The 14,415-nt window shown below is 43.7% G+C and overlaps 1 protein-coding gene across 1 annotated transcript in view; it reads right to left on the bottom strand.

Annotated features, from left to right (window-relative positions):
• Positions 1–5,847, bottom strand: part of LOC111958657 (putative neural-cadherin 2) — a 79,524-nt gene extending 73,677 nt beyond the window's left edge. Inside the window, 2 exon segments of the mRNA XM_070437330.1 lie at positions 462–487; positions 4,708–5,847. Of these exon segments, the coding sequence (XP_070293431.1) occupies positions 462–487; positions 4,708–5,635 (954 nt within the window). The 5' untranslated portion in view covers positions 5,636–5,847.
• Positions 5,848–14,415: the final 8,568 nt, after the last annotated feature.

Here is a 14,415-nt window from a genome sequence, read left to right as displayed (position 1 = left end):
ACGATGATGGTGGTCACTCGGACGCCACCCGCTCCTGCACCTCTCTTCGTCTAGATCCATTCTATAGCCTGAGAGAGGAGAGAGAGATATGATTTAGAGAGTAAGAAGCGTGAGAGAATGTATCGTGAGTATCTTCGGGATGTATTAAGAGACAAGAGAAGGCAAGAGAAAGAGGAGCCGCGTAGTACGAGAGTAAGAGTAAACGGAGAGAATTGGTAGATCAGGACGTCTCGATGCACCTCTCCCTCTGTCTTTTGTCTCATCTGTATTTCTTGTTCGTTCGTGTGCACTGATCACCCCTCGATTCATAAGAAAAGGAGCGGCGCCGTCAGGACGACAGGACGCCTCCTGAGGAGAAAGATATTCCACTTTCTAATAGGGAGAGAAAGTAAGGAGAAATAATTGTGGGTATCTCCGTGATGGACCCGCCTCTCCTCATCCCTATCCATATTCTCTCTGACATAATTTAGAAGCACTGGCGAGTCGCCTAGGGGAAAGATGATGAGAGAGACACAATGGGGACATGGAGAATATCCTCCTGGATCGTAACCCCCCTCCCTTTAGAGTTCCCCTTCTTGCCGTCCGCGTCCTTTCGTAGACATTCTATATATACCACTGAACCCATCACATTGTATGCGTGCGAGTGTACAGCACATAAACAGATTCAGTAAAGATATTGAGCTTCTTCAAGTGAAAGGACAAACTTCAAATCACAAATCACAGGAAATAAAATACAGACTTGACTGTTCTACACGCTTTGCATGGAAAAGCCGAAGATAGGCCAGACATGGGAAGGACAAGAGAAAGAAGGAGGGAAAAAAAAAAAGCGGCTTGTGGGATGGAGATTACCCCCTCGCTTGGCTTCCTCTATTCCTTGTCAGACTAAGAGTTAGGAGCCGAGCAGAATAGATTGAGAAGAAGAAATGTAGGAGCAGAATCGAGGTGAGCTGGGAAGAGAAAGTCGCCTCTCTTGCCTGTCCATAACGCTATCTACACCTCGCTAAGACTATTTTTGATAGTTTGTAGAAGTTGATTGAAGATAGAGCAGCTCCTGCTATTTACTGAGACGAATTTCCCAATTTTTTGTCTAAAGGCCCCGTAAGCCTATTAGAGGAAGTGAGTATGGAGGAGAAAGAGAGTGCAGACGCGAGATCGTCCCTTGAGTACTTTAATGACAGGGACGGACGGCCTAGTACCTGAAGAGATAATAGGATGAGTCAGATGGAATGGGGATCCGCCCATACTTCTAGCCGTCCTTTGTTGTTGAAGATCCATTCGTTTAATAGGAGAAATGTGATCCCTGCGTTCCTGCCTTCTAGGACCTGAGAGAATAAGATAAATGATGGGAAAATCCGCCTGCCTTCTTCTAGTCATGCCATCTCCATTCCTATTCTTTAAAGAGTATGGATCATGAAGAAGAAAATAGCTCGATGAAGTCGAGTCTTCATCAGAGCCCAGACCAGCACTATCCTCAAACCACCCTTGATATGTTTCTGTTAATAGGAGCGTAAATTGGTAAATATAAGATACGAATAGAGGAGAGATGGAAATGAAACCATTTAATCGTATAGTCTCTCGTCGTTTTCCGCTTGAGCCTATTATGAATAGAAGTGAAGATGTGAGGAGAGAGAAAGGATGAAGGATCTCTGACTACTTGATGCCTACCTGGCCTATGGGTTCTAGATGAGAGAAGGAGAGAGAGAGAGGAGATGGTAGATGCGAAGGAGAGAGGCCCTGGCGCGACTGTTCGTCGGTACCTAGAGGAAGGGCGGACTATTTAGAAGGAAGTGGTATCCCTCTCCTCCCTGGCATGTCTGCCTGAATAGTAGAGAAAGTTGAATATGCCTCTACCTCCAGAGTCTCCTGATTAAATTCTTCTTAATGAAGACAACTTCAATTCACATCCAAGAAATGATGAAATACAGTAACTTGAGCTGTTCTACAGCTTGCATTGAAAGCCTAGAAGTGCCAACATGGAAGAAAAGAGAAAAGTGAGGAGAAAGAGAAAAATTGTGTGTGTGTTGGGAGTGTGTGTTTTTCGTGTGTGTGTGTTGTGAGTGTGTGTATTGTGTGTGTGTGTGCGTGTGGTCGAGTTGTGTTGTGTGTTTGTCGTTGTGTGTGTGTGTGTGTGTGTGTAAAGACAAACAAAGGGGTGGAAAGTATTCTAGACCCATCCACACACTTGGGGCAGATTGTGTTATCTGAAAGCATCTACTCTTTAGAACGGAAAAAAAATAACCATTCCTCTTCAAACACACTCAAACGGAATGTGGCACAGTGGCACTCGGCTAGACAATAGTTTCAACAGTAATTATGTCCCCAAAGACCTTTGCATTGGCGCTCTCCCTAGCATGGCCGCAAGAGAGGAAAACAATGCTTCTGATTACATGTGGTTAACTCCAAGACATTCCCCATGCCAGTGAATGTATCTAAGCTGCATGTGTTTAACTTATTAGGCAGTGAATGTAATACTTTAATTGGCTATATGGGGAGATAATATGGATTATTAAACAAATCTCACAAACAAACACTTGAACACCATTAAGAATGTATAGGCCTAGGCTATAATTGGGATGTGCAGTGAACACACATGCAGACATCCTTACAACACATGCAGACATCATTACAGAGTTATAGTTTGACATAAAGACTACACAGGCACACTGGGTCTGTCTAGTAGACTCTTGTGGGGGGCTCTCTCAAGCATTTTGGTAGGGTTTGCTGATAGTTAAAAGTGTCCCTGCTACATTTTGACAATTCCACACAGTACATTTTGGTCGTTATTCTATTTGAACTCGCTACAGTATCAAAAGAAAAGTATTTTTCTCTCATCTCTGCAGCTGGTACAAGAACATTCCTCCTAGCAGCACAGCATCTATATTATAATCTATCTACTCATATTCAAACTGAGGACTTCAACWAGATGTAAGACGACATTATCTTCATGGGAGAAGCTTCCGTTAGCATCCGGGCGGGAAAGGTTTTATTAATTAATTTCTCATTTTTATGCAGCGCCGACAATATAAATCATGTAGACAATCTGTTGGTTGACCTAATTTGCCGGGTGAGGCTTGTGTTAATAATTAAGCGCCAATTGAACATGACTTGAAGTTTCCTGGTTTAATCATATGTTGTATCACAACATTACAACAAAGCAATAAATACTGAGTAATGAGTTTAGTGRGGAAAATCTGAATTCTAGTAAACTTTATGCATGAGAACACCACTGAATAAACCAGACTCCAAAGTCCCTTATGCAAACCAACTATCTCCTGTGAAGTCAGTTGTATAGGTTTGTAAAACCACATGTGCCAGACTGGGAATGTCAGGGTGAATAAATAATCATAATTACTCTAAATAAACAGTGGATGAGGCAGAGTTCTCGTTTGGAAAACTTGATTACCTCTAGATCCACTTGGCATGTCAGAGGATACTTTTTCTGTCGTGATTAAGGCACTTGGCCAAACATGTACTTAGGGAGCAATCAAATCCTCACCTGGACAACTTTTCATTATATGATGTTAATGAGGGTTGACCTGTCTGAATTCAATCCCAGTRTAAATCCGAGCAATAAAATGTTTTTCAGTTGTGACTATCATCTAAAACACCAGGCTAATAGTTAGGCCTGRTATACAGGCTACGGRAATGTCTTCAACTTTATCACCATCTCCAGCATCATAATTCTTAAACCTATAACTAYCATAATGGTACAGTGTAGGTTTAGGATACAGAAAAGCAACCAAAAATGCATTTCTTTGTCCATAAAATGTATTTGGCAAAAACTCTACAGATGTTCATGTCCTTAGTAGCGCCAGTGCACACCCATACATTGACACTCYTGTGTTGGGCACTGGGGACATTGGGCAGACGTCGTGTCTTGTATGCGTAGCCACACACACATTTCTATCATCCAAGCGCTATAATCCTGTTTACCCAATTAGCGACCTGCCGGGAACAAATAACACCTTCACCTAGCGTGTCAATGACGTGTAATCAACGTAGAGCGGACACATGCATCCCAGCGTGCGATAAATAGCCAAATAGGTTCTTGAGAATATCATTACGCGCAGCTGACTGACAACTGGCCATGCAGTAGAATTAAAACTAATTGAATAAAATCCATATTGTACTTCAAAATGTAGGCTGTATATTATGCAAAACAACAAAATCATCGGCCATAAGGAATTCTGAACGAATAAGATTCTACTGCGCAAGGTGCTGCAGCACAGCTCGCGCATCCAACGGATGAAATAGTAATATACCCAAACCAAACATCACCGTATTCACACCTGATATCAAGTTATTGTCCAATTTTAAAATTATTCTGCGGAAGTGCGCGATATTTTTTTTATTCATTGTTTTACATTGCAGCCTAAAACATAGCTAAACATGTTTTTTTCCATATAGCAACTAACCTTTATCTAAAAGCCCTGAGCAAATACAATAGGATACGCTGAGTCTCTCACTCACAATGATGCTTAGKCCTATAAAATACTGTTTCACATCAGTGTCGGATATAGTAATGGTGCACGGCGACAGAGACGTTCCCAAATGAGCCCCATTCAACACTGTACCAGCGGCATAGGCATAGCCTACATTTTCCAAACAGACAGGTGCCTCAGACAACTGGCAACTTTTAATGGGAAAGACACTGAAAACACACGACACTGCACCTTTACGCACAGAGACATGACACTCCATTCTTACCTCTGAGGTTTTGGATTTTGACCATGACCTCTGCGGGGGACTTCAGTCTGTGCGCGAGATACAAACGACCRGAGTCCCTCTCGATCTGAACCGGGGAGTCCGCCTCTGATATTACCTCGAACCACTTCTTTTCAAACTTCTGGTCAGGCACCGTGTATATCATGTCACCGACTTTGACATCCTCTGAGACGGTCACTGTGTAGAACAGCTCCTCYGAGACCGCTCGGGGCCTCCTAATCTTCGAGACAACAGGTCTRTGCACATCAAGGTGAAGTGTCACCGGCTTACTTATCAATGCGACATCTCCATTATCTTGAGCGTAAATACGGACTGTTAGGTTCATGATACCAATGAGAGAACTGACCAGCATTACCTGTCCGGTTTGAGGAACTACGTAGACATGTTGGCATTTTGGAGATGCGTAATAAGTGACCCGGCCATTCTTTCCAACGTCGGAATCCTTTGCAAAAAAACGGACCAATTCGGAACCGATAGGGGTCAATTCATCAACTTTTACCCTTTCGTTTCCCTTGATGAACCGGGGTATGTTGTCGTTTGAATCAAGCACCTCTATTTTAATCACCACYGCACTATTKAAACAACCAGAAAGCACAACCATCAAATCGTACACTGCTATCAACTCTCTGTCCAAAGTTTCTGTGGATTTCAAAATAAGATGCTGTTCTCCGTGATGGTAAACCAAACGAAAATCTGATGCGTCCTTCCCTTCCAAAGCAATGTCCAGTTCCGAAACATGACAGTTGTTTCCAAACGGTAAAGCTACCCCATCCACCATTGTTCCAGCGTGCGAATTCTCCACAATTTGTCCATAATACACAGGCAGCTTTGAATTCCCCGTTGAAAATGAAACCAATGCGACAAGCAAAAATGTCTTCAGGGCTACCGTTCCGTTTGTAGCTCCCGTCATGTTTCCATCAAATCAGTTTTGTCACTCTAGTCCAACAGAAAAGTTTCTTGCGGCATAAATAATCGAACAATTATTGTTATTAATGCTAGGTGAGTAGATATATGGTGTAAATGTCCCCAAAAGTGCAATGCTTCAGCAATGAAAAAGTAGCAGTCCCTCAAAGAACAGCGCCAAAGTGACAAATTCGCTTCCAGTTTATTCAGTGAAGCATCACTTGAGCGCATAGAGGATGAATTCTGCACTGACAGGCATAGGCTACACGCCGCAGATGCTCCATGTGGTACTATGATCACCGCCCTTCCAGGCACAGCCAATCGGAGATCGGAATYGGACGGAAAGACAGCTATCGGCCAGCCCACACGCAGTTTGATTTAGCTGCGCAGGAGACGAACGTTGGAGAGCTTTTAGTATTCAGGCCCACAATTTAAAATGCTGTGTGCAAGCAATGGGTGTTGTTTGCTGGAGAGACTTGTCCCCAGAATACACATTCGTTTTCTTGGGTTTGGGCCAAATGTTATCAGTGTTCTGTTGGGCTGCACTACAGGCAACAATATAGGCCTCAAATGTTGCCTGGATTACCTCCCTTGATAGAAAGGCTTTATACTAAACAAAAMMTTWTATTTTTTATTTGTTATGGTTCCTGGTAGGAGTACATTGTTCTGTTTCAACGTGTGACTTCAGGAACCAATTTGTCTTCTCACCATTATAAGAATAGTCTAATGAAACAAAACAAATATATTAAAGCTGCAAAATGTAACTTTTGGGGGCACGKCCAAATTCATATAGAAATGTGTGTTATAGATGTGTCACTCATTGAAAGCAAGTCTAAGAAGTGGTAGATCTGTTTCTATGCTTTCAGTTGTTATGTTTTTGCATCTTTTACTTTCGGTTTTGTACAGATGGTACAGATGGTACAATGATTTAGATGYTACAATGATTCTCTACACTATACTTGCTCGTGTTTTCACATAAACTTAAATTAGGCGAACTATTAAAATTTTTGCAGAGCGATTTCTGCATAGTGCATCTTTACATTTTTAGTACCCAATATGCCTAATTACGTTTTTGTTATGCATTTAAAGGACAGTTCCACCCCAAAATGTTAATTTAGTATTTATTTCATTTGTCCATTGTTGATATAGTCCCAACATGTTTTGCATGTCAGCAATCACGTTTTCAAGACAAATAACTTTCAAAATACAGAAATACAGCCGGTATGATGAATGTGGCATCATATGAAAAAATTTGAAAACTTGATTGCTGACATGCAAAACATTTTGGGACTATATCAAGAATGGACAAATGAAATAAATAACAACAATGAACAAATGAAACAAATACCAAAATATATAATTTTTGGGTAGAGTTTTCCTTTAACGGTATGTGTTTAGACAGAAATGAATAACTTAATGTATAATCATCACTGTCATACGTAAACTTATATAATGATTAGTAGGTTGGTTACACCTTTGAAATTTGTCAACATAAACTGTCTGATTGATTAGCTTGCACCAAACCTTGACATTTTACAGAACTACCTCTTGTTTTTTCTGTAGATTAAATTAATTGTAATTTAATTGGAGGATAAACTGACCAGACCATGATGAGTGAAGATTTGGACAAATACTTGCAATGGGTCAATCACAAGTCCAATCGCTCACATGGCTCCAGTGCACACCTCTAATMGCTTGTCCTTGGTCACCCATCCTCGCTTCTGATACCCACGCAGAAACTTCTGGGTGTAGCTCAAGGAGGACTCGGACTGCAACCATGCATTTGTCATTCCGTACTGTCTGCTGCCTTACCATATGGGACCCCAATGTACTGTATAAACCATTATTATCATAAGGGAAGTCTCACTATTGTGTGGAAACTTGAATTACAGATCATGGTCCTACCATACCAAAATGTATTGAACCARACAAAATGCCCTTCTCTGTACAATGAGAAGAGGTTAGCCAGTTAGGCCTAKTGCCATGCCACTGACATTTTTAGGCTATTTATTTTGTCAGAGTTCAACCACAAATGCATTTTGGGACTGGATCAATAAAAATTCTGCTTCAAGTCAAGAAGTAATCAGCAACCTCCGCATTGCATTTCACTTGTGATTTATGTAGCCTAATCCTTACATTACCATTGGAGACCAATATGAGGAACAATATTATCAAACTGGTCTCAGAGCATTTCGTATGATTCTGTATGTAAATTTAGAACACTCAGTTTAGTATGATATGTTACGTTTCGTATGGTATGTATTAATTTGTGATTGTCCATCACCCATTTCGTATTTGTTACGAATTTGTATTATATGTTACGAATTTACTAAGCATACAATATGTTGAGAATTTGCTAAATACATAATATGTTACGAATTCTAGCTAGGTGGCTAACGGTAGCTAGCTGGCTGACGTTGGCTAGGCTAGGGGTTAGGGGTTATGGTTAAGGTTAAGTTAAGGAGTTAGGTTAAAGGGTTAAGAATATGGTTAGGGGAAGGGTTAGCTAAAAGGGTTAAGGTTAGGGTTAGCTAAAAGGCCTAAGGTTAACGTTAGGGGAAGGGTTASATAACATGCTAAGCAGTTGCAAAGTAGCTAAAAAGTAGTAAGTAGTTYGCTAAAAAGTTAGCTAATTAGCTAAAATGCTAAAGTTGTCCGTGATGAGATTCAAACTCACAACCTTTAAGTTGCTAGACGTTCACATTTTACGCCCACCCATCCACCCTGACCATCTGTTTATTTAACCATACCAAATTAAACATATCATACTAATTGAAGTGTCCCAGATGTACTTTTTACTATGTTGCGAACAATGTTTTGCAACTGAAACTACTCCAAACTGAAAAGTTTTGCAACGAAAATCAGAATGTCTATGTGACAAACCTTTTACAAAACGTTTTGCAAAGGAATCCAACTACTGAATATACACCGGCCCAAGGCTCAGGTAGCTGACATCCTATAAGAACATTTTTATTTTTATTCACCAGACATGGAATTGAAATAGGCAGCAATTATAGCTGGCCTACTTGCTCAAACTTGGCTACACAATGTTATCATTTTGGTCTTCTCAGCTGTCGGTATTGCAGTGGTGTGTATTCATGGATGCCAAGGGAAGCCAGGCTCCACCAAAAAATTTACCAAGAAAAAACTAACAAAATAACATACAAAAATGATGTATCTTTCGTCTCGCTGCGTTTAATATATTTCCTTCAATTCGCAAGAGGCTGAATGCATCCAAGGCAGAAAGCCACTGAGCAGAACGAAACAGCGCCCTTCTGTCTCAGTATGTGTAGTGTATCTATTTGATGCTGTCTGGTCAGAAAGAGTATGACATTGTTGTTAAAGTGTCAACGGAAGCTAGTTTGGATTTTTCTTCAGTCCATTCACAATCACATGCCAAATGTTATTATTGTTGCATCTCATTGTGTTGTTMTCTCCGGTGGCTAGCTAGCTAGCTAAAATCACCCCTTTCCTAAACTAGCCATCAATGGAGATAGGGTTTTTGGACTTGTGGTTTTATTAATTCTCTGTACTGGCCATTGATTATAAAGGCGATTCTGATCCAACCATAAATCCATACACTGTGCCCCTGGCCTGAGAGGACAGAAGTTCAACATGTAGCTAGATGTGGTATGTTCATGTTAACTAGCTGACCTGGCGCATCGCCGCCCATGAAAGGAAGTTAGGCTAGTGAGCAAGTATTTTAGCCAGGTAGTCTAGGACAACAAAAACTAAAAGCGTGTCCTGTATGACAGAGTCAAAGACGGTTTATGTAACATGAAAGAGGAGGATGGCATTGGCGTTTCTCTACGAGTAAGGTGAGTCAACATGTTTTTTCTACTTGCACACACACAAACGCACACAAATTAGGACCATGGACAGCCACATCATATTTAGCTTATGTTGATTGGACTAAATCGTTTTTGGTATCTTTTAGTTGTCACTGTATTAGACTAAGCATAGTTGATTAGATGATGTTGAAATGTTAAAGTTGAAATGGGGATGGAATAGTGGAGGCAGCTTGCGGTAACTCTCCGTGGTTCTAAATCAATAGTTGTTTAAGGGGTATTTAAGGGGGGAGGAGACGACAGGACTTAGAAAAACGATCCACAACGAGCAGGATCGTGGTGTTACCCTGTGAAGGTGGAAGATCGGTTATGAAATCCACCGACAGGTGCGACCACGGCCGTTGTGGAACGGGTAAGGTTTGCACCTTACCTTTCGGCAGGAGCCTAGGAGCCTTACACCTGGCGCACACCGAGCAGGAGGAAACATAAACCCTCACATCCTTAGCCAAAGTGGGCCACCAGTACCTCCCACTAAGACAGCGCACCGTCTTTCGTGGTCCCGTGTGGCTCAGTTGGTAGAGCATGGCGCTTGCAACGCCAGGGTTGTGGGTTCAATTCCCACGGGGGGACCAGGATGAATATGTATGAACTTTCCAATTTGTAAGTCGCTCTGGATAAGAGCGTCTGCTAAATGACTTAAATGTAAATGTAAATGTCTGACCGATCCCAGGATGACCAGAGGAGGGTGACGTGTGGGCCCAATAGATCAGCCGGTCGTGGACAGCAGACAGAACGTACAGACCCCCAGCTGGACACTGAGGGGGAGCGGGCTCTGCACGTGACGCCCGCTCAATGTCCGCGTCCAGCTCCCACACTACCGGCGCCACCAAGCAAGAGGTGGGGAGTATGGGAGTGGGATCCATGGGCCGCTCCTCTGTGTCATACTGCCGGGGCAGTGCGTCTGCCTTAACGTTCTGGGAACCTGGTCTGTATGAAAGGGTGAAAACAAAACAGGTGAAAAACATGGCCCACCTTGCCTGCCGAGGGTTCAGTCTCCTCGCTGCCCGGATGTACTCCAGATTGCGGTGGTCAGTCCAGATGAGAAAAGGGTGTTTAGCCAATGTCTCCACGCCTTCAAGGCCTTGACGACAGCCAACAGCTTCCGGTCCCCCACGTCATAGTTTTGCTCCGCCGGGCTGAGCTTCTTTGAGAAGAAGGCACAGGGGCGGAGCTTCGGTGGCGTACCCGAGTGCTGAGAGAGCACCGCTCCTATCCCAGCCTCGGACGCGTCCACCTCCACTATGAACGCCAAAGAGGGATCCGGATGGGCCAGCACGGACGCCGAGGTAAACAGAGCCCTTAGTTTCCCAAAAGCCCTGTCCGCCTCAACTGACCACTGCAGACATACAGGACCCCCCTTCAGCAGTGAGGTAATGGGAGCAGCCACCTGACCAAAACCCAGGATAAATCTCCAGTAGTAATTGGCAAACCCTAAAAATCGCTGCACCTCCTTTACCGTGGTGGGAGTCGGCCAATTACGCACGGCTGAAATGCGGTCACTCTCCATCTCCACCTCTGATGTGGAAATGCGATACCCTAGGAAGGAGACGGCTTGCTGAACGAACAGGCATTTCTCAGCCTTGACGTACAGGTCATGCTCCAACAGTCGTCCAAGTACCCTGCGCACCAAGGACACATGCTCGGTGCGTGTAGCGGAGTATATCAGAATGTCATCGATATACACCACTACACCCTGCCCGTGCAMGTCCRTGAAAATCTCGTCTACAAAGGATTGGAAGACTGATGGAGAATTCATCAACCCGTACGGCATGACGAGGTACTCATAATGCCCTGAGGTGGTACTAAACGCCGTATTCCACTCGTCTCCCTCCCGGATACGCACCAGGTGGTATGCGCTCCTGAGATCCAGTTTAGTGAAGAAGCGCGCCCCGTGCATTGACTCAATCGCCGTGGCGATAAGAGGTAGCGGGTAACTGTACCTCACCGTGATTTGATTGAGACCTTGATAATCAATGCACGGGTGCAGACATCCATCCTTCTTCTTCATCACAAAAAAGAAACTCGAGGAGACTGGTGTAGTGGAGGACCGAATGTACCCCTGACGCACGGATTCGGAGACATATGTCTCCATAGCCACCGTCTCCGATTGCGACAGGGGAAGTGCAGCGTCTACGAGGAGATTTAACGCACAATCCCCCCGTCGATGGGGTGGTAATTGAGTCGCCTTCTTTTTACAGAAGGCGAGAGCCAAATCGGCATATTCGGGGGGGATGCGCACAGTGGAGACCTGGTCTGGACTTTCTACCGTAGTAGCACCAACGGAAACCCCTACACACCTCCCCGAGCACTCTCGTAACCACCCCGTGAGAGCCCTCTGTTTCCATGAAATGGTGGGGTCATGACGAGCCAAACAGGGAAGGCCCAGTACCACGGGAAACGCAGGAGAGTCAATGAGAAAGAGACTGATTCTCTCCTTGTGACTCCCCTGCGTCACCATGACCAGGGAGATAATGGTTTCCCTGATTAGCCCGGACCCCAATGGTCGACTATCCAGAGTGTGTACTGGGAAAGGTCTAGCCACAGGAATAATGGGGATCGCTAAACTAAGAGCGAAAATTCCCAGCTGCGCCTGAATCGACGAGCGCCTTATGCTGGGAATGTGGGGGAAAAAATCAAGAAAACAAACAGGTACAAACAGTTGGACAACAGAGGACTCTGGATGAGAGTGGTGCAGACTCACCTGGGGTGACTGCTGCCTCGACTCCCAGAGGGACAAACCCGGCACCGACCGGCAGCGTGCCCTCTGCGGCCACAGATGGTGCACGAACTGGAACCCCCTCTGGTCTCCCTACGCACCGCCCCTGCCAGCTCCATAGGTTCAGGAGAAGGGGTGCACGGGGATGGAACCACCAGACCCTGATCTGAACGTCCGCGGGTAGCCAGCAGGTTGTCCAGCCGGATGGACAGGTCCACCAGCTGATCCAACGTGAGGGTGGTGTTTCTGCAGGCCAACTCCCGAAGGACGTCCTTGCGCAGACTGCAACGGTAGTGGTCGATCAGGGCCCTGTCGTTCCATCCCGCGCCGGCAGCCAGGGTCCTAAACTCCAGGGCAAACTCCAGGGCAAACTTTTAAGAAGGCACACCTGTTAATTGAAATGCATTCCTCATGAAGCTGGTTGAGAGAATGCCAAGAGTGTGCAAAGCTGTCATCAAGGCAAAGGGTGGCTATTTGAAGAATCTCAAATTTAAAATATAATTTGATTTGTTTAACACTTTTTTAGTTAATACATAATTCCATGTGTGTTATGTCATAGTTTGATGTCTTCACTATTTTTCTACAATGTAGAAAATAGTAAAAAATAAATAAAAACCCTTGAATGAGTAGGTGTTCTAAAACTTTTCACCGGTAGTGTGTATATCAAATGAAATAACAATTTTTTAACCTTTCTCAACAAATAACTGTGTTCATTGACTAAATTGCATTTTTGGAGCTGAGAACACGCTGACAAATTGTGTTAGGCTAATTGGTCTACCTTACCTATTTTGGAGTTGTTTGCGCATGCTTGCTGAGATAACAAAACAACACAACAAAAGCCTTCTCACCAATATGTTTGTAATTTCAACTCCTAGTGACAGGCAGACAAGATTGATCCTCATTTGATGAAAAGCATCCAAAATGTAGACTACATTATAATGAGGCACCAAAATGTGTAGGCCTAGTTTTGGTTGGACCTCAATATTTGCTGTCTCTCATTCACTGGCAATAATGTGTCAAGGGTCCTTTTCAATGAAAGTGCAATCTGCAGAGATCAATCTTTTTTTCTGGGTGCTAGGCTACTGCCAGAGATTTTCCTTTTAGAGTTTTATTGACCAAACCTCCAAGCCTGTTGAGTGTAGCCTATGCAGTATAGCTACATGCAGTTTAAAGGGCAACTCAAGAACCATCGATATACTCTGAACAAAAATATATACAATATATACAACTCTGAACAAATATTAAAACGCAACATGTTAAGTGTTTCATGGAATAAAAGATCACAGAAATGTTCCATACGCACAAATACTTTATTTCTCTCAAATGTTGTGCAAAAATGTGTTTACATCCCTGTTAGTGAGCATTCCTCCTTTGCCAAGATAATTCATCCACCTGACAGGCGTGACAAATMAATAAGCTGATTAAACAGCATGATCATTACACAGGTGAAACCTTGTGCTGGGGACAATAAAATGCTACTCTAAAATGTGCAGTTTTGTRACACAACACAATGCCACAGATGTCTCAAGTTTTGAGGGAGCYTGCAATTGACATGCTGACTGCAGGAATGTCCACCAGAGCTGTTGCCAGGGAATTGAATGTTAATTTCTCTAAGCTGCCGCCAAAGCCTCACAACTGCGGACCATGTGTATGGCTTCGTGAGGGCGAGCGWTTTTCTGATGTCAACGTTGTGAACAGAGTGCCCCATGGTGGCAGTGGAGTTATGGTATGGGCAGGCATAAGCTACAGACAACGAACACAATTGTATTTTATCAATGGCAATTTGAATGTGCAGAGATACTGTGATGTTATCCTGAGGCCCATTGGTGTGGCATTTYTGCCTCATGTTTCAGCATGATAATGCACTGCCCCATGTCTCAAGGATCTGTACACAATTCCTGGAAGCTGAACATTTCCCAGTTCTTCCATGGCTTGCATACTCACCTCACATGTCACCCGTCGAGCACGCTTGGGATGCTCTGGATTGATGTTTACTACAGTGTTCCAGTTCCCGCCAATATCCAGCAACTTCACACAGCCATTGAAGAGGAGTGGGACAACATTCCACAGCCCACAATCAACAGCCTGATCAACTCTATGTGAAGCAGATGTCGCGCTGTATGAGGCAAATTGTGGCCACACCAGATACTGACTGGTTTTCTGATCCATGCCCCTACCTTTTTTTAAGGTATCTGTGACCAACAGATCTGTATTCCCAGTCAT

Source organism: Salvelinus sp. IW2-2015, linkage group LG35 (assembly GCF_002910315.2).
Source record: "Salvelinus sp. IW2-2015 linkage group LG35, ASM291031v2, whole genome shotgun sequence".
Lineage (NCBI taxonomy): Eukaryota > Metazoa > Chordata > Actinopteri > Salmoniformes > Salmonidae > Salvelinus > Salvelinus sp. IW2-2015.
The sequence above is the reverse complement of the archived record's forward strand: the minus strand, read 5'-3'. Positions and strand labels throughout refer to the sequence as shown.